A 21361-nucleotide genomic window follows, 5' to 3' on the forward strand; every position below is an offset into this window, starting at 1 on the left:
CAATGCGTTAAATAATAGCCTTCATACTTTTGTATATTTATACAAAGTCAGTTTATTGTCCCCATAATCTGGGTCCTCATTTTACCTACCTTAGAAAGGATGGAAGGCTGAGTCAACCTTGATATAATAAAAGTTCAGCATGCCCACTACACAACGTGTAAAACATTCGCTCTCCATTAATAAAAAATAATACTACATAAAATAATGGAGCTAATACAGTATAAAGTCCTTGATCATCACTCAGGAGCCTACCAATTTTTCTACTATGTTTATTTTCAATTCAGGATCTTCCAAATTCCAGTTTCCAGGAGGAGTCATCCAGTGGGCTCGATATATAAAAGACGGGAATGGCTTAAAACCCAATGAAAAAATTTACAGTGAATTTCTCCATTCGGTAAGCATCCTGGTAAAAATTGCAATCTTACTCTGGAAACTAGTTGGGGCAGTCATTATCTTTTTAAAATTTTATTTTGGGGGCAGGAGGAGGTGTCATTCAAAACTCCTATAAAATGTGAGTTTATATATGTATCCATTTGCAATATTGGAAATTATTCCACTCTTCCACCATTTGTGGACTAAATCAGGAGTGAAATTCAGCAGGTTCCGACAGGTTCTGGAGAACCAGTAGTGGAAATTTTGAGTAGTTCGGAGAACTGGCAAATACCACCTCTGGCTGGCCCCAGAGTGGGGTGGGAATGGAGATTTTGCAATATCCTTCCCCTGCCGCCCACCAAGCCATGCCCATTAAGCCACACCACGCCCACCAAGCCACGCCCACAGAACCAGTAGTAAAAAAAAATTGGATTTCACCACTGGACTAAATAAATAATTCACTCCAGACTCCAAGGTATACATTAAAACATCTGTGGTAAATACAGTGATCCACAATCAATTAAAATTTAAAAGCAAATAACGATAAGAAGGATGCCGTCACAATTTCCCCATTGCTACTGTTGTGTATGTGCAAACTGTGTTTCTTCTTTTCAGAAGGAAGATGCTCTTACTTTAGCAACACTCCGGATCTTCAGCAATGCTTTACGTCAGCCCCATTTCCATTTCAATGCCAATGAAATGGGCTACGTCATCAGTGGCTGCGGAAAGGTAATAACTTAAGTTTAACCACTGTGATGCAAGCCAACATTTCCCAAAGTTAAGAATTCTGGAAATTATATGGTAGTTGAAGAATGCCACATTGGAGTAGAACGGTGTAAGCTGCAGTATCTTCCCTAAGAAGATGTGTACTGAGTCTCACAGGTCCTGGATAAGCTTTATAAGTAACCTTCAACTTACAACCATTCATTTAGTGACCGCTCAAAGTTACCACAGCACTGAAAAAAGTGACATAACATTTTTCACATTTACGACCGTTTCAGCATCCTCATGGTCACATGATCAAAACCTTAAGCTTGGCAACTAGTTCCTAATTATGTTGGCTGCAGGATCCCAGGGTCATGTGGACATCTTTTGCAAACTTCTGACAAGCCGAGTCAATGGGGAAGCCAGATTCACTAACAACTGTTTTACTACCGTGTTTCCCCGAAAATAAAACCCTGTCTTACATTTTTAAACCCTAAAATAAGCGCTTGGCCTTATTGCCATGCACTCAAAAGCCCGATTGGGCTTATTATCAGGGGATGTCTTATTTTGGGGGAAACAGGGTACGTTAACAACTGCAGTGATTTACCTAACATCTGTGGCAGTGGTGGGTTGCTACCGGTTTGCCCCAGATTGGGTGAACCGGTAGCGGCGGCGGGAGGCTCCGCCCACCCGCCCAGATGTCTCTGCGCATGTGCAGAAGCTTCTGCACATGTGCAGAAGTGTCGTATGCGCACACAAGCGTGCACACGGCCACAAGTGAACCTGTAGCGGCGGGATTTGAACCCCACTCCTGATCTGTGGCAAGAAAGGTCGTAAAATGGGGGGGAAACTGACTTAACAACTTCTCTTGCTTAGCAACAGAAATTTTAAGCTCAGTTGTGGTCGTAAGTCGAGGACTATCTGTTTTTCAATTTCTGGTGAGGTAAAGTTGAGGAGGTAATAAAACAATCTATTGGCCCATGACAGATGGTACCATACAGGGGGTGAAATGTAAAATTTGTTACTACCAGTTCTGTGGACATGGCTTGGTGTGTGTGGGGGGGGTAATGTGACGGTGGGCGTGGCCAACTTTTTTTGTTTTTTTAACTTTTCAAAGCATTTTTTCTAACGCTTTGAAAAGCCTCTGATGATCACGCGGCTCAGCTGGAATCGTCAGAGCCTTTTCAAAGCATTTTTTTTAACTACCTCTTTGGCCAAGAGGTTGCAGAAAAAAATGCTTTGAAAAGCCTCTGACTAACCCAGCTGAGCCACGCGATCATCAGAGGCTTTTTTTTTTTTACTTTTAAAAGCATTTTTTCATTGGATCGTGCAGCTCAACTGGGCATGGGGGGAGGGGGCCGCAGGGATTTTTGCTGCCGGTTCTCCGAACCACCCGCCACCATCGCTACCGGATCAGGCGATCCGGTCCGAACCGGGAGCATTTCACCCCTGGTACCATATCCATCAACTTCTTTCAAAGAATGAGATTATCCTTCCCCAATCATACGGCAGCTTTTCCTGATGCATTCATACAGCTTACTATTAATCAGGCAATTTGCTCATAAGAGGAGGCCACCAGTGGTTCACTGTGAATCAATCTGCAGATATAAGCCACCTAACATGTTAATTTTGTAATAAGGGTAGTCCTTGACTTACGATTACAATTAGGATTTGAATTTCCATCGGTAAGCAAGGTGGTTGTTAAGCGATTTATGCCTGATTATAATGAACTTTTTTCCATAGTTGTGAAGCAAATTAGTGCGGTTGTTAAGTGAATCACATGGTAGTTAAACGAATCTGGTGACCTCATTTGCTTGTCAGAATCTGGCTGGGAAGGTTGCAATAGTGAACCCATGATACTAGGATGCTTCAACCATTGAGCCATGGTGGCGCAGTGGTTAGAATGCAGTACTGCAGGCTACTTCTGCTGACTGCAGGCTGCCTGCAATTTGGCAGTTCAAATTCCTCCAGGCTCAAGGTTGACTCAGCTTTGTATCATTCCAAGGTGGGTAAAATGAGGACCCAGATTGTTTGGGGCAATATTGCTGACTCTAAAACCACTTAGGACTGAAAAAGCACTGTAAAGCGGTATATAAGTCTAAGTGCTATTGCTATTGTAAATACATGACAGTTGCCAAGCGTCGGTATTTCAATCACGTGACCCTGGATATGCTGTGATGGTCATAAGTATGAGGATCAGTTTTTTTCACTTTTTTCAGTGCCATTGTAACTTTGAACTCTCGCTAAAGAAATGATTGTAAGTCAAGGACTCCCTGTAGAATAGAATGAAACCAAGTTTCTGGAAATACAAGTATTAATTTGTTCCGGGGCATCTTATTTGCAGGTAGGTGTTATTGTTTCATCTACTGTTTCTACTGACTTTACCATTGAAGTTGGAGATGTTGTGTTCTTCCCAGTTGGAACCCAACACTACATCAAGAGCACATGTGATGAGGACCTGCTTCTCATTTTGGCATTTAGCACCAGCAACCAGGTGAGACATCTGTTTGAGTTTCCTAGAAATTCTGCTATACACACCAGCAGAAACCTACAAATTTCATTAGGCCTCTATATAATTAGGAACCAAATGCAAGTATTAAATGTTTGGGAAATTAAAATGAAACAAGTAATTTAGTAATATATTACTAAAATTGCTCTGTGCCCTTATCCATAATGCTGAACCTACCCTGGCTTCCTATGGCAAGTTTTGAGTTTTGCTGTTATTCCATAAAAACCTCAATAACTACTGACCAGAATGTCTGAGAAAACAGCTTCTCCCATACAGAGTTGCCTATTACCGTATTTTTCGGAGTATAAAACGCACCAGAGTATAAGACGCATCTTAGTTTTTGGGGAGGAAAATAAGAAAAAAGCTAATTGGCAGGTGGATCGGCCTCCCGGAATACCCCCAATCAGCTGTTCCCAGAGGTGAATTTTCACAACAGGTTCCTTGGTTGTGAGCTCTGTGCCTTGCTTTTTTTTTTGCTTTTTTTTTCTGCCTCTGAAACTTCTGAAACTCTGTTTCAGAAAAAACTTTTTTTCTGCCTCTGAAAGCCTCTGAAACAGAGCTTCAGAAAAAAAGCCCCTGAAGCTCTGTTTGAGGGCTTTTTTTCTGAAGCTCTGTTTGGGGGCTTCCTTTCTGAAGCTTCCTTTCTAATGCTTTTTTCAGCCTCTGAAACCTCTGTTTGAGAAGCTGGGCGGGGCTACATTCGGAGTATAAGACACACCCAGATTTTAACCCTCTTTTTTGGGGGGGGAAAGGTGCGTCTTATACTCCGAAAAATATGGTAGTTGTTGATCAGCATTGATTGAATAATGCTTGATTGAATCACTCTCTGTTTTTTTTATTAAGAGCCCTGGTGGCACAGTGGTTAGAATATAGTATTGCAGGCAAACTCTGCCCATAGCCTGGAATTTGTTCCTGATGGGGCTTAAGGTTGACTCAGCCATCCATCCTTCCGAGGTTGGTAAAATGAGGAACCAGATTGTTCGGGGCAATATGCTGATATTGTAAACTGCCCAAAGAGTGCTGTAAAGCACTATGGGGTGAGATATCACTCTATGTGCTATTGCTATTTGTCTGGATCTAGAGGGGTGTTTCAGATTCAGTTTCAAAACTATCAAGCCTCACCTTGATAAATCAGTAAATCAGTAGTCTCCAAACACTTAAACCATAGCTCATCTTCTCAAGCTGATTTGGCAAGTAAGTAAATAAGAGTTCAGCTCGATTAAGATCTTTAGGGAAGACAAAAATAGAAGTCTCACATATAAAAGCTGATTTCCCCCTGCAATGTAAAATGCCACAGATTTCTATATCTTCTCGAGGGATTAAATCCTAGGCTTCTTCTTCCTGCTGTCCTGAATTAACACAAAGGAGGTGAGCCATTTAGTAGCCTTGGGCATCTGTGATAGGGTTACCTATTGGTGTGCCCCTTGCCAAAGGAGGCTGCTGAAGAGCCAGATCTTCGCAGATCTTATAAGAAACAGGAGATTGGGAGCCATCCAGATCGTGGGGAGGATCTTATTCGAAAGGGCAGGCACACCTTCTCATAATATTACATAATATTGTGTTAGAAGAAATAACCTTCTGGGTTCAGCTCCAAGTAGGGAAAAAGACACTGGAAACATGGAGACTGCTTGGAAAGATGGTTAATAGTGGACAGGATCACATGGTTTGAGTTCCTGAAGAGAAAAGGGGCCGAGACGCAGTGAGTCCCCGGGTTTTATGCCCTCTCTGGCTTTGAACTTCCTGGGGCCCTGAAAGAGTATTCTGATTGGTTGTCAGACTACCAGGGGGTGGGGATCTTAGCTAGCCTTGCTGGCTGATGTAATCTTCCCAGGTGCCATGTGGTGGGTTTCTGTTGTTAGATGGGTCCTATTGTGTTAGTTTCTGTTGCTAGATGGATCCTATTGTGTTGCAGATGATGGTCCATTGACAAAGATTGAGTTTCTGCCTCTGGCCGATTGACAAAAGGTGGGGACAGGAAGATGGGAGCTGCTTCGTCTTTAAAACATGCTTCTCCATTTCTCATCCAGGGAAACATAATATTCTGCTTTTTTAATATTTCCCAAAATATTTCATTCCTCTAGGAAAGGGGTGGGTGCGAACTTCCTACAATTGCATATTATTATTCACATGCTTACATAATATTACTTCGATGGTATATACCGTAAACATTGACACATACTTTGATGCCCCCAATCCATATGTTATTTGTTTGTTTGTTTGTTTTGGCAGTTGGAAACTCTAGATATGGATGACTATTTTCATGCAACAGCAGACCATATATTAGCGCAGCTGTTCTTCAAAAAGCAAGCTGAATTTAAGAAGATCCCACGGTTGAAGGAGGATCAGGCAATTAATCTACCATAGCAGCTTATTCTTATTCTAGTTTTTCGATTTTAATTCTAATATATAAGCTACCTAGAGTTGCCTTTGCAACTGAGGTGGTACATCAGTTGATTAATTAAAAAAAATCAACAGCAGTAAAAGGACATCTCTATCCATTCTTTTTTTTAAGAATGCCAAAGGAACCTGTCATTTTCTAATCTCGTGGTTGAATTTTATAATATACTTCAAATAAAATAATTTAACAACTGATATGGGCATCCCATCTTCATTTGTAACAGTGTTGGAAGGGACCTTGGAGGTCATCTAGTCCAACCCCCTGCTCACGCAGGAGACTTGTACTAGGGATTCGAACTGCCGAGTTGCCGACCTTTCTGATCGACAAGCTTAGTGTCTTAGCCACTGAGCCACCTAGTCAGGATATTGAATTTAGTAGCTGGAACAATGAAGTGTACAATAGACCAGAACACACAGTTGATTAGTTAGAGAGTGCTGAATCATGCGTGAGGCAATCTACGCTACGATTGGTTGCCGTAAGTAAAAAGTGGGAGTTTCCCTTTCTTCACGCCTTTTTCTTCTGTGAGTTCTACATACAGTTTTAGGTTTACCTCATGATGTTCCTGTCTCCCTGTCAACTATCTTGTGTTCTTCCTTTTCTGGATGATGACAAAGACTGCTGAAAATTTAAATGTTAAATATATTTCTATAAAAGACTATAGGTTTACGTCAGTGTCTCCTACTTCATCTGGACAGCTGCTGCACAATTCCTTGACCATTTGCACCTGCATAATCTCTATGTTTGGGCTATAAGTGAAGGCATTAGAACAAGGTTATCGACAGTTGCCAATCTCATAAAGTTCCAGCACATATTAGGACCTCAATGGTCTTGGAAAAAAAACTAAGCAGGATCAAGCTTGCTTAGTATTTCTGACACTTCTAGGAAATTCTAGGGCAGTAGGCTAGACTCGGTAAAATATTCTGGGATATGGTATTAGCCAGTCACTTTCTTATTGTTGCTGAGAAAACTACATAAGTATATCCATAAAATTACCCGCAGTTAAGCTTGACTTAGGACATTTCTCTTTTTAGAAGAAAATAGACACATATTATCTGTAATTTGCTATTGGTCATTCTCCCAGTGCTAGGCTAGATTCACTTTCTAAACCAGGGGTCTGCAACCTTAAACCCTCAAAGAGCCATTTGGACCCATTTCCCACAGAAAAGAAAACACCGGGAGCCACAAAACCCTACCCGTGCCTGACTATTTCTTGAGTGGCTACAAAACTAGCATACGTAGTTGAATTAAACATTTTGTTTTCTTCTGAAACTTTTCTTTTCTTGGATATATCCATGGTTGGCCTACCAAGGGTTGAAAAGCTCAATAAATTGCGTGCCGGTGGGTGTCACACATTGGCAGTTGTGACACATATTTTGAGTGACAGGGAGTTCCAGCAGAGGGGTGAAAGAGCTGATCCTGTTCTAAACCTTCAAAGGCTAAGCTACCCTTATGCATTTTAAAGCATCTTTTGGTCCTCAGATCCAAACTATTGCAAAGCATAACTATATGTCTGGAATATATGGTTATATATGCCAATACAAACATACGCACACACAAGTATCTATATGTGGTTTTTGGATTTATGTAAGGAAGTACACACTATCAGAGTGTTAATCCTAGACACTGAATTCAGATATTGCTGTTTCTTCTGAAAGTCAACAGGAAGTTGGCTTCTTGTTGAGTTGCTCAATTCATGTGTGATAAAATGTTTATCAGTTGGAACTATACTGACAGTGCTATTGATTAATCTCTGGCAAGTAGAGAACAAAGTACTTTCCAGCAGATGTCTCTCTTTAGCTGCTTTTAAAAATATATGTTGTTTAACTTAAAGTTTTGCTGTATTTTTTTCTAAAAGAACTTGTGGATCGCATGGTACGCTTAAGTCCTTTGGATACATTCACCCACCATTCAGAGAGCAAAACAAATATTGTTCCTATTCTCAAGTAGCTCAACAGGGATAACTGTTAACATTTTAAAAATATTCATTCAGGAAACTTTATAATAAAATCAAAAGCTATGTTGTCCCATTAAAAAAATCTGAAACCAGTTGTTGGGATGATAATAATATATAGGCAGATAAAAATGCCAAATCCAATCTAAAGAGCTGACTTACTATGTGACTGACCATAATAATTGTTTAGATTTATAAGGCCTCCAAATCATGGAGACTAATACCGTAGCACAAAAAAAAAACCCATGTAAACTTTTGAGTTCTCAATAATTCAAAGGATTGTAGGATCAACCAAGTCTCCCAAAAAAAAAAAAAAACCCAAAGAAGCCCAAATACTGCATTTTAATCTTATTGACTTCAGGTTCAACCAGGGTTGGGTTCTACTTACCTTTACTACCGGTTTGCAACGGGGCCGCCCACACGTGCAGGCGTTGCTTGCACATGCCTATGCTTCTGCGCATGTGCAGAAGCGTCTTGATGATGTCAGGATCGGTGGGTGGAGCCTCCCACCAGTTTTACTACCGGTTCTTGCGAACCGGTCCAAACCAGGGGCAACCCACCACTGGGTTCAACACAATTTCAGTATGTAGGTTCAATATAGCATTTGTACTAGATCCTATATAATAGTGTCAGCTTTTGTTTCGTATTCAAGCAACCACAACCACAACAGTTTGATTCTTACACATACTAAGTCAAAACATACACATTGCATAACATAAAATAACTGAATTATAATGTTGGAAGGAAACACAAAGATCATTTAATCAGGCAAGAATCTTCTATGTGCAAAAATGGAAACACATCAATTCCCATAATGGAAGCGTGGATGAAACTGATGGTGTTAATGGAGATGGCAAAGCTGAACGGGTTTAGGACAATTTGCCATGGCCAAGTTGCTGCAGGACAAGAATTACACTATTATTATTATTATTATTATTATTATTATTATTATTATTATTAATAATAATAATAATAATATTAATATTAATATTTCTATGCCGCCCACTTTCCGAGGACTCTGGGCAGCTTACACCAAAGACAGTATACTAAAATAGCATATTGCCCCCAACAATCTGGGTTCTCATTTTACCCACCTCAGAAGGATGGAAGGCTGAGTCAACCTTGAGCTGGTGAGATTTGATCCGCTGATCTGCTGAACTAGCAGTCAGCTGAAGTAGCTGCAGTACTACACTCTAACCACTGCGCCACCTCGGCTCATTTACTAATATTGAAGAAATGGCGGAATAAAATAATTGGATGCAAAAGGAGGGACAAAATAAAATGGGAATGACAAAAATTAAAACATTTTTTAAAATTATTTTAAACAATTAAATTGAATTGCTGAATTGTCCTACAGCGAATTGGCCACAGCAAGTTGGCCATAGCAAGTTGGCTCATTCCAAAGCCGGTTGCTTTAATTAAAGACAAGAACTGACCCATTTGGAAACTGTTTCTGGACTTTATGAGCAAAACAGAAAAGATGAAAAATTAATTTTAGCTTTGGTAAAGGTAAAGGTTCCCCTCGCGCATATGTGCTAGTCGCTCCCGACTCTTGGGGGTGGTGCTCATCTCCGTTTCAAAGCCGAAGAGCCAGAGCTGTCTGAAGATGTCTCCGTGGTCATGTGGCCGGCATGACTAAATGCCAAAGGCGCACGGAACGCTGTTCCCTTCCCACCAAAGGTGGTCCCTATTTTTCTACTTGCATTTTTTACGTGCTTTCGAACTGCTAGGTTGGCAGAAGCTGGGACAAGTCACGGGAGCTCACCCCGTTACGCGGCACTAGGGATTCGAACCGCTGAACTGCTGACCTTTCGATCGACAAGCTCAGCGTCTTAGCCACTGAGCCACCGCATCCCTTTAGCTTTGGATAATTAGACTAATATTGTGGCTATGGAAATAGTTTGTGTCTATTAGAAATGTAAAGCAAAAAGTTGTGGTTGTAACTTTTTTGTACTCTTCTGCACTGAAAAAGTCAGAAATCACTGCTTTCCCCACCCCTTTTTTGGTTTCTGTTATCTTTGTACTCTATCCCATTTCTCTTCTCTCTTTCTTTTCTGATTTTTTGCCATTTGTTTTTTTATATCATAATAAACTTTAATAAATACCTTAAAAACATCAACTAGTCCTTTAAAAGGAATGAGTCCTTGACATTTATTTATTTATTTATTTATTATTAATTTAATTTGTATACCGCCCTTCTCCCAAAAGGGACTCAGGGCGGTGAACAGCCAAAATTAAAATACATACAATACAAAAGTTAAGATAATGAAAAGAGATTAAATAAATCGGCCTCCCAATTTAAAACCCCAAGTCTATAAAATTTTAAAAATCCCATTAAAAACCCTTTAGGCTAGGCCGGCTTGCTGGAATAAATAAGTCTTCAGGGCCTTACGGAAGGTATGGAGGTCCGGGATCAGTCGTATTCCAGGAGGTAGCTCATTCCACATTCAGGGAAGAGACTGCTTAAGGCACAAATGGTGTAGCTTTTCCCACCAAAGGACACAAAGATGAAACAGACACTTTTTCGCTTGCTTGTTGGTTTATGAAAATATTTGATTTTAATCCACTCGAGTGTGCTTAAACAAGCTAATACCTGGCAACAGACATATACAGATAATTTTTTTCTAAATGTAAGCAAATAACTAGCACATAATCGTCAAAGTGTAGCAATATTAAAAACAGGAGTAGCAGAGAGGAACGCTGGGAAGCAAATTATTTGTCCAATTACAAGTCTTATTGTGGTTTGTTTGCTTTTGGCTTAACATGATGAGTGAATTCTGGTTTGTGAACTCTGATTTGTGGTTTATGTGTATGACTTGGAATGTTTTTGGACTATGATTTTGCTTTTTCCCTAAAAGTAAAATATTATCAAAATCCAGTTTGTTTGTATGTGAACTGTTATTATCCACAATCATTCTCAGTTGCTTTCGTGTGTAAACTCCTACTCTGCTTAATAGCCCACAACATCGGTTATTAGCCAAGAATATCCTTAACAATCATATCAATGACATGGGACATTTTGGCCCAGCAGGAATGTTTTTGAGGATTAAAAAAAATAAATAAAGGTGGCACGGATTTACGACCACAATTGAGCCCCAAATCTCTGTTGCTAAGTGACACACTTGTTAAGTGAGTCTGCCTCATTTTACAAACTTTTTTAGCCACAGTTGTTAAGCAAAACACTGCCATCGTTAAATTAGTAACAGAGTTTTTAAATGAATCTAGCTTCTCCATTGACTTTGCAAAAGGGGATCACATGACCCCAGGGACACTGCAACGGTCATAAATATGAGTCAGCTGCCAAGTTCCCGGGTTTTGATCATGTGACCATTGTAGGATATAAGGGAATTCAGAAATAAAATAGTAACGAAGGGAATAGTAATAATTGAAACTTGTTATTCTATTGTACAATATATGTTATGCTGCTACAAAAGTATTTTCCATTTAAGCATTTATTTGTTAAGCATTTATAATACATGTACCTCTGTAAAAACATATGTATGAAATTAATTGTATCCTTCCTGCATTAAGATCTAAATATGACTGAATTTTACAATGTAGTTAGATTATATGCTTTGTGGAACTTTTCTCCCATGTCTATGGTGCACCGGCCAGTACGCTCCCATAGAGAGGGGCTCCTCCGTGTGCCGTCGGCCAAACAATGTCGACTGGCAGCCCCTAGGGGGAGAGCCTTCTCTGTGGGGGAACCTACGATCTGGAACGAGCTCCCCCTGGAGATACGAAGGATCCCGGATCTGCACACCTTCCGTCGCGCGCTTAAGACTTTTTTATTTCATCAAGCTGGCCTGGCCTAAATCTTCTCCCCTTTTTAAATGTAAATTTTAATTTGTTTTTAAATTATGGGGTATTTTAAATTCAGCCAAATTATTTAATTAGTTTTTATTCTATTTTAAATTTTTGTATTTATGTGTTTTATCCTGTGGCTGTTCACCGCCCTGAGTCCTTCGGGAGTAGGGCGGTATAGAAATTTAAATAAAAAAAAATGTTTGGTGTGGGCATTATTCTGTTCTTTGGCATAGGAGGGGGGCCTGCTGAGGATGCATGGAGACATTCCTTAAAACTGAGAGATGCTATGTAGATGTGTAATGGACAGGTACGGAGAGGTACGGGGCGGTGCTGAAGAGAAAGTAATCTGAGAAAACAAAGAGGGAGATAATGTATTCCTTTGAGGCATCTTGGATTAGCTGAAACCCCGGAGGGCCTGTCCAAAAAGTCCAAAGGAGGAGGGAAATGGGCCGTCGGGATAGGGAACTATTAAAAGTAATGCTTTTGAAACTTTAGGTGTGGCTTCCTGGCTTAAACTCCTCTGTTGAGATCTGCTGGGATATACCCACCCTATTTTGCAAAATAGCTTTTATTATTTTCTTTTAATAAAATCTCTTTGTTTTCATCGACCCATGCTTGTTAGTTGAATTCATTTCCAACGCCATGGGGATGCTGCAATGGGCGTAAGTGTGAAAAATGGTCATAAGTCACTTTTTTCAGTGCCGTTGTAACTTCAAACGGTCACTAAATGAACTGTTGCAAGTTGAGGCCTACTTGTAAATCTGTCACTTACATATGCCATGCATGTGTGTCGCATGAACAGGTCCAGGCTGTGTTCACAAAACTTGTACAGCCAAATCATGTATCCAGCTTTGCTAAGTTTGGTTAGTGGTTAGATGAAGCCTACTCCACAGGGGGAATTCAAAAAAGTCGAGATGGTACTTCTGACACATGACTAAGGCTTCATCCTCTATATATGCATGTGAGGCAGTGGTGGGTTGCCCCCGGTTTGGTCCGGTTCTATAGAACCTGTTAAGTTGGGCGAGTGAGGAGACAGGAGCCAGGTCAATGTGAACAACAGCTCTTTATTTCACCATGAGAATCCAGCAAATGTACATCAGAACAGCTCTCCTTATATAGTCTCTTGGCCAGGGTGCTGGCCAATAATCATCGAGCTTTTTCCCGCTTAATTTTCCCTCCAAAATTAGATACATAACAGAGCCAGTAGTAAAACTGGCTGGAGGCTCCACCCACCCACCACGATGTCATCATTGGTGATCTGCGCATGTGCAGAAGCGCTCCTGTTGCGAACTAATAGTAAAGGTAAGTAGAACCCATCCCTGATGTGAGGGGTCCTTGGTGCTCTCTGAGCTTGCTTGTTTTCTTGCAGATGTTTCATTACCCAAACTAGGTAGCATCATCAGCAACATGAAGATGCTACATACGGTAGTTTGGGTAATGAAACATCTGCAAGAAAACAAGCAAGCTCAGAGAGAACCAAGGACCCCCTCAAGTCAACCCTGAGTTACAAATATTCCCCTTTATTAATATATCCATGGACAAGGTTGTGGCTTAGTTGCTACCATCTTGACTTTTTCCTTCCCTCCCTCCTACCCACCCCAAATTCAGTTTATTCTGAGTGAGGGTCTTGAGCTACCTCATCCTGTTTTATTGATCCTCTTTATATATTTACCCCAACCTGATTGATTGATTGATTGATTATTTAGATCCCACTTTTATTTAGCTCATATGCAACACACCTTCCTCCTCCTATTTTCCCCACAACAATCACCTTGTGAGGTTGGCTGAGAAAGAATGACTGGCTCAAAGTCATCCAACTGGCTTTCATGGCTAAGGCAGGAGATGAACATATAGTCTCTGGCTTTCTAGCCTAGTACCTTAACCACTAGATCAAACTGACTTGCTTGCTTATATTTATTTATTAATTATTGAGAAACAGGTTAATGATGTTTGAGGAAAGCAGTATAATAAGGTGCTGTACACATACATTGGGATGCAGTGGCTCAATGGCTAAGACGCTGAGCTTGTCGATTGAAAGGTTGGCAGTTCAGTGGTTCGAATCCCTAGTGCCGCGTAACGGAGTGAGCTCCCTTTAATTGTCCCAGATTCTGCCAACCTAGCAGTTAGAAAGCATGTAAAAAATGCAAGTAGAAAAATATGGACCACCTTTGGTGGGAAGGTAACAGCGTTCCGTGTGCCTTTGGCATTTAGTCATGCCAGCCACATGACCACAGAGATGTCTTCAGAGAGCGCTGGCTCTTCAGCTTTGAAATGGAGATGAGCACCGCCCCCTAGAGTTGGGAATGACTAGCACATATGTACGAGGAGAACCTTTACCTTTACCTTTACACATACATAGTTCTCAATGTACGACCATAATTGAGCCTGGAATTATATGTGATCAAATCCAACTTTACAACATTTTTAAAGTGGTTGTTAAGCAAAGTGGCAAGCAAATCCATTATACCTATTGGATATTCTTTGCTGGAAATTGGAAATAATCAATAGAAACAGGCAAAAAGGTAAGTAATCATGGGCCTTATCGCTGTGAGACACTGCAAACAGTCATAAAGACGAGCCAGTTACCAAGCCTCCAAAATGTGATCATGTGACCAGGGAAGGATTGCAGCTGTCGTAATTTTGGATCAAAAAATTGGATCATAAGTATTTTGATTTGTAACTTCAACAGGTTGAACAAGCTGTTGAACTTCAACAGCTGTCAAGGACTATGTGTGAGGAAGTGGATGGATGGATGGACGGATGGATGGATGGATGGATGGATGAATGGAGGGATATGGAGAGATAGGATGGGAAAAATTGAGTGCGTAAGAATAATACCTCTGATGTAATTCTGACAAGGAAACTTTCGCATTATTTTAAATGATGTCAATGCCATTATGTTTTTTAGGTATCTCTGGGAGAACTTAAAAAAATCAAACTATGGAACATAGAAAAAAATGTGCAAATATTTCTGCCTTTATATCCTGCTAGTTCCTTTCAGGCTAACATAGTATTAAAAAATAACTTTCTGCAGGCTGATTAGAACTGAGAAATCTTCCAATCAATAACAAGAGTCATACAATATTAATGAAGCCTCCAAGCAAAGTTTAAGCCCATATTGCATTTAAAAACAAAACAAAACTGAGAAATTGACAAACTGGTTTCCAAGGTATCTTTTTCTAGGGTATGTAATAGCTCACCATTGCCCAGAAATAATTACATTAAAGTGAAATGGATTATCAACCAAAATCTCAGAGAGAGCTTATATTTGGCATATTGTAAGCTTTTAAATTTATTTTGCAGGGCTAAAACAGGGGGGAAAAAAACTAAAATAGGGCTTTAATAACTGGAATTAAATTGTCCTTTTTTTGTCTTCATCAAAATGCAAAGGTACAGGAGACCAAGTAAATAAACAAGTGCTTATGTAAAGATACAGAAGAGGGTACAGTTTCATGAAAAAGTATTGTGTTTGTGAAATCCTCAGCTCAATTTCATTTGCAGAGAGGGAAGAAGCATGTGAAATAACCATGATTGGCTTGGCTTGTTGTCACAGGCTCTTCTTTCAAGAGAACCTTGTGTTCCCATCCAAGGTCACTCTGCAGCTGGAGTGCTAGCTGATCTAATTGACTGCATGATGACTTCCCTAACTGCTCAACAGTTAGGTGCAATCATCTTACTCTGAAGAATCTCTTTTTAAAAAGCTAAACTGAACGAAATTGGCCTGAAGGTTTTGCACTGAGAAGGAAAGCAACTACGTAGTAATAGTGATTCATGTCTGAGATCCCTTCTTTCTAAGATGCTTTGTTTCTCATCCAAGAAGATGTTTTGCTTCTCATCCAAGAAGCTTCTTCAATTCTGATGAAGCTTCTTGGATGAGAAGCGAAAGGAAAAACAAAGAAAATCCAGTTGCCTTTTGAAAAAGCACCCTTGGATCAACCGTGACCTGGATGACTGAGAATCTCAATAGATATCCAAATGCATGGATTTCAACAAGATTATAGCTAAGATTTTTGGAAGGTGAAATCTATATCTGAGGGGTATCAAGTACAGAACAAATTAACTTTAGCCAAAATACCTGCAATACTGCTAAGCCTATAGGATAAAAAACATTCATTATTTCTTGACATCACTTCGCCTTCATTTACTACATCTTTCAGAAAGGCCACAAAATATTTCTAGTCTTTATGCAAAGCAAGAACTGACTCTGACAAGGCCATAAAGTTATATTATTTACTTTAGTGCTGGAATTTGTGTCATGTTCCATTTTTCCATAATGAAGCAAACAAAAATGGACTTTTGATCTGCATAACTACAGTAACCAGGAGATAATTATGGAAATAATATGACGTTAAAAAAATACAGGAAGGCAAGATTGTTGAAAACATTAAAGTCATTAAAGTTTTGACATATGAAATATTTTAGTGAGGAAAAATTGTGTCTTCTGTTTTTGAAACTCTAGGAAGATCCTAGTATAACTCCATAAACACCTGGATGGAAGGAACAAAATAAAAGCAGACAGACTGCACATACATCAAGAGATGCTTAGAAATGGCACCATGGCAACAAGAGTAGGGGGAACATTGCCATGGCAACAGAGAAGCAACTGCTATAGTGACATCTGAGAGGCCATCTAAACTTTCATAAGAATGCATGGTATAGTTTTTGCAAAGCTTCCCATAACTGCATTAATACATAAAACCTCACTCAGTGCTGAATCAATCCAGTTACTAGCTTGGTAGCAACTCTTGACACCACAAATGAACCAACTAAGCTGCATTCACACAGGACATCAAGTTAGAAAAGTGCAAACCGAGGTTAATTTTTTTTAAAAAAAAATTCATTTGTTGTGGGAATGCATTCCCAAGTCTTTTCATAGAACATAGAATGTTAGTCACATTCTGTGAAGGCAGAGTACAAGGAACTGCTGAAGGGAGACAATTTCATATGAGCTGTGCTCCTTGGGTGCCGCTGAGGGCACCAGGCAAATACAGATAACAGAAGCAGTGATCAGTGTGGGCACCTGAAAGACTGAAGATGCTTTCAAATAATTTACAGACTGATATAAACCCCCAGAAATTGTAATACTGAGAGCAAAGATTTCCTGTAGGCTTCAGCATAGAGACCATTCTAGAAAAAAATCCTCTGGCATGTGCCTGCAAGAAGCCTCATGGTGGTTCTGGATTTATGCAGTAGAAGCAGTCCTAATGTTCTGTGATAATATAGGTAGTCCTTGACTTATGACCGGTTGCTTAGCAACCTTTGAAAGTTATGGCAGACCCCCTCAAAAGCTATTTACAATCCGGTTCTGAAGTGTCGACAGCTGCCTTTCCTTGCAGTCACATGATAGCATTTTGGACCCTTGGCAACCAGCTTGAATTTACAGCCACTTGCAGTGTTCCATGATCATGATTTATGACATTTCCCCCCAGAAATTAGCATTTATATCCAGTTTCCAGAATGAGTTCACTTAACATGGCGTTTGCTTGATTTCTGCCCCCAAAAAATGTAATAACGACAAGTCTAGTCATACAACCATAACTGCCAGGCTCAGAGTTGTAAGTCATGGACTAGCTGTAGACCTTCTCCAAGAAAAAAATCAGTTGCAGAGGCACTGTCTTCTTAAGTACCATAACCAGAAAAGGACTCCATCAAAATAAACCTATCCAATTGAACTAGATAGGGCAACAGATTACCTGAGTGTGATCTGAATCAAAAACAGCATTCATGTGAGCATGAAGACAATTGATTTTATAGCACAAGCTCTTAGACTTATATACCGCTTTACAGTGCTTTACAGCCCTCTCTAAGTGGTTTACAGAGTCAGCCTATTGCCCCCAACAATCTAGGTCCCCATTTTAACCACCTCAGAAGGGTGGAAGGCTGAGTCAACCTTGAGCCTGGTGAGATTTGAACTGCCAAATTGCAGGCAGCAGGCAGCAGAAATAGCCTTCAGTACTGCATTCTAACCACTGCACCACTTTGGTTCATCCACCAGATGCCTTGCTAATTTGCCACTGCAAAGATTTGAGAGCAACTCTCTGGGTTTTCTGGAGTAGTTAAAGGACTTTCCTAAAAAGATATGCTGTGTTTCTACTTGAGAATGTACTGGCCACATGACCGCAGAAGTGTCTTTGCTGGTTCCGTCAGATAAGAAATGGAGATGAGCAGCATCCTCTAGAGTTGGCCATTAGAGATGGCTATTCAGTTAGAGATGATTGAACAGTGGAAACTTATACCTTTAAAAAGGTTGCTGTAAAGGAAGAGGGAGTCAAGCTATTCTCCAAAGCAGCTGAGGGCAGATCAAGAAACAATGGATGGAAACTAATCAAGGAGAGAAACAACCTAGAACTATGAAGAAATTTCCTGACAGAATAATTAATCAGTGGAACAACTTGCCTCCAGAAGTTGTGAATGCTCCAACACTGGAAGTTTTTAAGAAAGAAGAGATTAGACAACCACTTTTCTGAAATAGTATAGGGTTTCCTGACTAGCGTTGGACTAGAAGACCTCCAAGGTCCCTTCCAACTCTGTTATTCTAATTCTAATACTTGACAATGTAGTGGAGATCATAGGTTAAGACTTCTTTGGGCCTTCACTACCACACAGTAGACATGACTTTAAAGTATGTCCAGTCAACTTGGAAATAAATCTTATCTTATCTGTGTTGTAATTTCCTTTTGGCCTCTTTAATCAATCAAATCTTCCCAGTAAATCAGGGAGAGATCCATGTCCCACAATGCCTGTATGAGAACAGAATGGAAAACTCCCCAAATCATTTTATAAGTAATAAGGTTCTATTGGTTTAGAGAAGAGCTTATCTTAATGTCTCCCTCAGCTAGACTACAATGCCAACATATCAAACTCAATTGAGGACTGACCATGACAATTGAATAATATTTAACTCCGTCAATATCCAGGCCTCAGCCTCCTCTCTTCCAGCAAAATCCAACTCAAGGATGTGACCAGCCATATGTTACAATCCAGTTAACAGTTGGACTGATCTGTGGCTTCCATAAAGACAAATCCTGAACTGGCCCTAGCACAAATGTTAAATTCTCAAGGACAGTAGGTTTGAGTTCTCAAACACCATACTAAAGGTATACCAGCTTGGTCATGGAAGATTTTGAACAACAGAATGAGCCACCGTTTCTCATCCTTGGCAACTTTACAATGTATGGACTTCATTTCCCAGAATTCCCCAGTCCATAATCTTAAAGTTGCCAGGCTTGAGAAACATTGGTCGAGACTATTCATCTATGTAGTACTGGAGGAGAAGAGAGGAGCTGCAGGGCCTGTATGGGGCATGCAGCCTCCAGCCACAACTTTTGTAGCGCTCAAAGATCAGCTAGACTTCTACTGCTGAATGTCCATGAGCAAATTGCTATTTGACTCAGAATGATTTGGGAGTAGAGCACTATTAGAACTAATTGGGTGCCATCAAGTCATTGTCAACTCTTAGCAGTCACATAAATAGTCTTTCTCCGTGTTGATGTGACCTTAACCTGATATTTCAAGTCTTCTAACAGTGCCCTGTCACCACTGAATCTATCCACCTTGCTGTTAGTTATCCTGTTCTTCACTTTCCTTCCATTTTTCTCACCAGCATTAGAGCCACAGCCTCTTCCTCCTCCTCCTCCTCCTCCTCCTCCTCCTCCTCCTCCTCACTAAATCTTCACATAATGTGTGGAGGGTAATCTGAGTCTCATCATTTTAGCCTTGACTGCCTGCGTGGTGATCTATTCCACGATCCATTGATTTGTTTCCTTGATTGACCATTAAAATACCATTAAAGAAATTGAAAGAAAACAAAAACACAAAAATATCGTAATGCAATTTTGACCCCTTTTTTTTTTTTTAGTAAAGAAAGAAAAGGAAAAGAAAAGAGGTGCATAGAACCTCTGCCTGATTTTGTCTATGGAGATTCTCAGTCGTCCAGGCCATCTCTGCCTGATTTAATGCATTTATTTGCCTTCAATTACCTCTCTGCAACAACATTCACAAACCACAAGAATAGCAAAACAGAACACTGACAAGTGATGTCTGCTGGCAACACCCTATCCCTGATGGATATCCACAGTGGCCTAACATAAATATATAAATAAATGGTAGCTTCTAGATTTTCTTGAAAACAAGAAAAAAATAAAAATAAAAGGAGGAGGGATTTTTTTTGAAGATGCCTGTTATTTTTTTCCCCTCTTTTCAGCAACTGTTTGAAGAACTCTGTTATATATTTGAATACATTCCATTCTAAGACGGTTGGGACAGTTGACCTTTTGAATGTCTTCGTTAGTTCTAAGAGAAAGGCTGAGCAACCTGTTTACTGATTGTCCAACGGCTGCTTAGACCTGGCTTTCCCTGGAGAGGTGACTGTTTGATGCTTGTTAGGTTTAGTTACTGTAAATTAATTTGAGGACAATTCTTAATTTTCTGCTCTCAGTTTGGGCCATGCCTGTCAGTCAGCATCCTTAGGTATGCTTGCTGAGGCTGAGGGGAGAGAAATCTCCTCCTGCTTCAACAGCCTTGAAATGGTGGGCACAGCAAGAATGGAAGCCTTGCCTCCTTTCACATGTGTGTGATGCCCACCACACACACTAAAAATGTAATTTGATAATGTTTTACATTTAAAAAAAAATCTTAATTATTCAGTTTTTAATGTTTTATTACATTGATTAAATTGTATACTGCCCTGAGTCCCTCTACAAGGGAGATAGCTGATTACAAAGTTAGATATAGATACAGGGCCGGATTTAGATGAAAAGAGGCCCTAGGCTATTCCACTTAGGAGGCCCTTTCACCTATAGTGAAAGTGTAATTTTAATTTTGCTAACAATTTGAATGTAGGCCCTTCTTGATCTTGAGGCCCCTCTTGATCTTGAGGCCCTAGGCTGAAGCCTAGTTAGCCTATAGGAAAATCCGGCCCTGGTAGATAGATAGATAGAGAGAGAGAGAGAGAGAGAGAGAGAGAGAGAGAGAGAGAGAGAGAGAGAGAGAGAGAGGGAGAGATATGTAGGTAAGTAGATGATAGATACTGTAGATAGATAGATAGATGATAGATAGATAGATAGATAGATAGATAGATAGATAGATAGATAGATAGATAGATAGATAGATAGATGACAGACAGACAGACAGAGTAAAGGTTCCCCTCGCACATATGTGCTAGTCGTTCCCAACTCTAGGGGGCGGTGCTCATCTCTATTTCAAAGCTGAAGAGCCAGCACTGTCCGAAGACATCTCCGTGGTCATGTGACTGCCATGACTAAATGCCAAAGGTGCACAGAATGCTGTTACCTTCCCACCAAAGGTGGTCTCTATTTTTCTACTTGCATTTTTTATGTGCTTTCAAACTGCTAGGTTGGTAGAAGCTGGGAGACGTAATGGGAGCTCACCCTGTTACACGGCACTAGGGATTCGAACCGCTGAACTGCCAACCTTTCGATAGACAAGCTTAATGTCTTAACCACTGAGCTACCGTGTCCCTGCAGATAGATAGATAGATAGATAGATAGATAGATAGATAGATAGATAGATAGATAGATAGATAGATAGATAGATGAGAGAGATGGAGAGATGGAGAGATAGGTAGGTAAGTAGATGATAGATGAGAGAGAGAGAGAGA

The 21361-nt window shown here is 40.2% G+C and overlaps 2 protein-coding genes and 1 long non-coding RNA gene across 4 annotated transcripts in view; 2 read left to right on the forward strand and 1 right to left on the reverse strand.

Moving 5' to 3' along the window:
• LOC117654709 (uncharacterized) overlaps positions 1–6178 on the forward strand; it is a 35539-nt gene extending 29361 nt beyond the window's left edge. For both annotated transcript variants that reach the window (XM_087885556.1, XM_034401550.2), the window contains 4 exons: positions 285–394; positions 988–1101; positions 3422–3571; positions 5816–6178. In XM_087885556.1, the coding sequence (XP_087741682.1) occupies positions 285–394; positions 988–1101; positions 3422–3571; positions 5816–5950 (509 nt within the window). In that variant the 3' untranslated portion in view covers positions 5951–6178. The remainder of the gene's footprint in view (positions 1–284; positions 395–987; positions 1102–3421; positions 3572–5815) is intronic.
• The window catches only part of LOC148115034 (uncharacterized), a 40960-nt gene that overhangs the window by 18657 nt on the left and 942 nt on the right, over positions 1–21361 (reverse strand). The gene's annotated exons all lie outside the window — the stretch shown is intronic.
• RAB27B (RAB27B, member RAS oncogene family) overlaps positions 19992–21361 on the forward strand; it is a 140520-nt gene continuing 139150 nt past the window's right edge. Inside the window, exon 1 of the mRNA XM_034401556.3 lies at positions 19992–20105. The gene's annotated coding sequence lies outside the window, so the exon portion shown is untranslated. The remainder of the gene's footprint in view (positions 20106–21361) is intronic.

This window comes from Pantherophis guttatus, chromosome 2, assembly GCF_059756535.1.
Source record: "Pantherophis guttatus breed Tessera chromosome 2, ASM5975653v1, whole genome shotgun sequence".
Taxonomy (NCBI): domain Eukaryota; kingdom Metazoa; phylum Chordata; class Lepidosauria; order Squamata; family Colubridae; genus Pantherophis; species Pantherophis guttatus.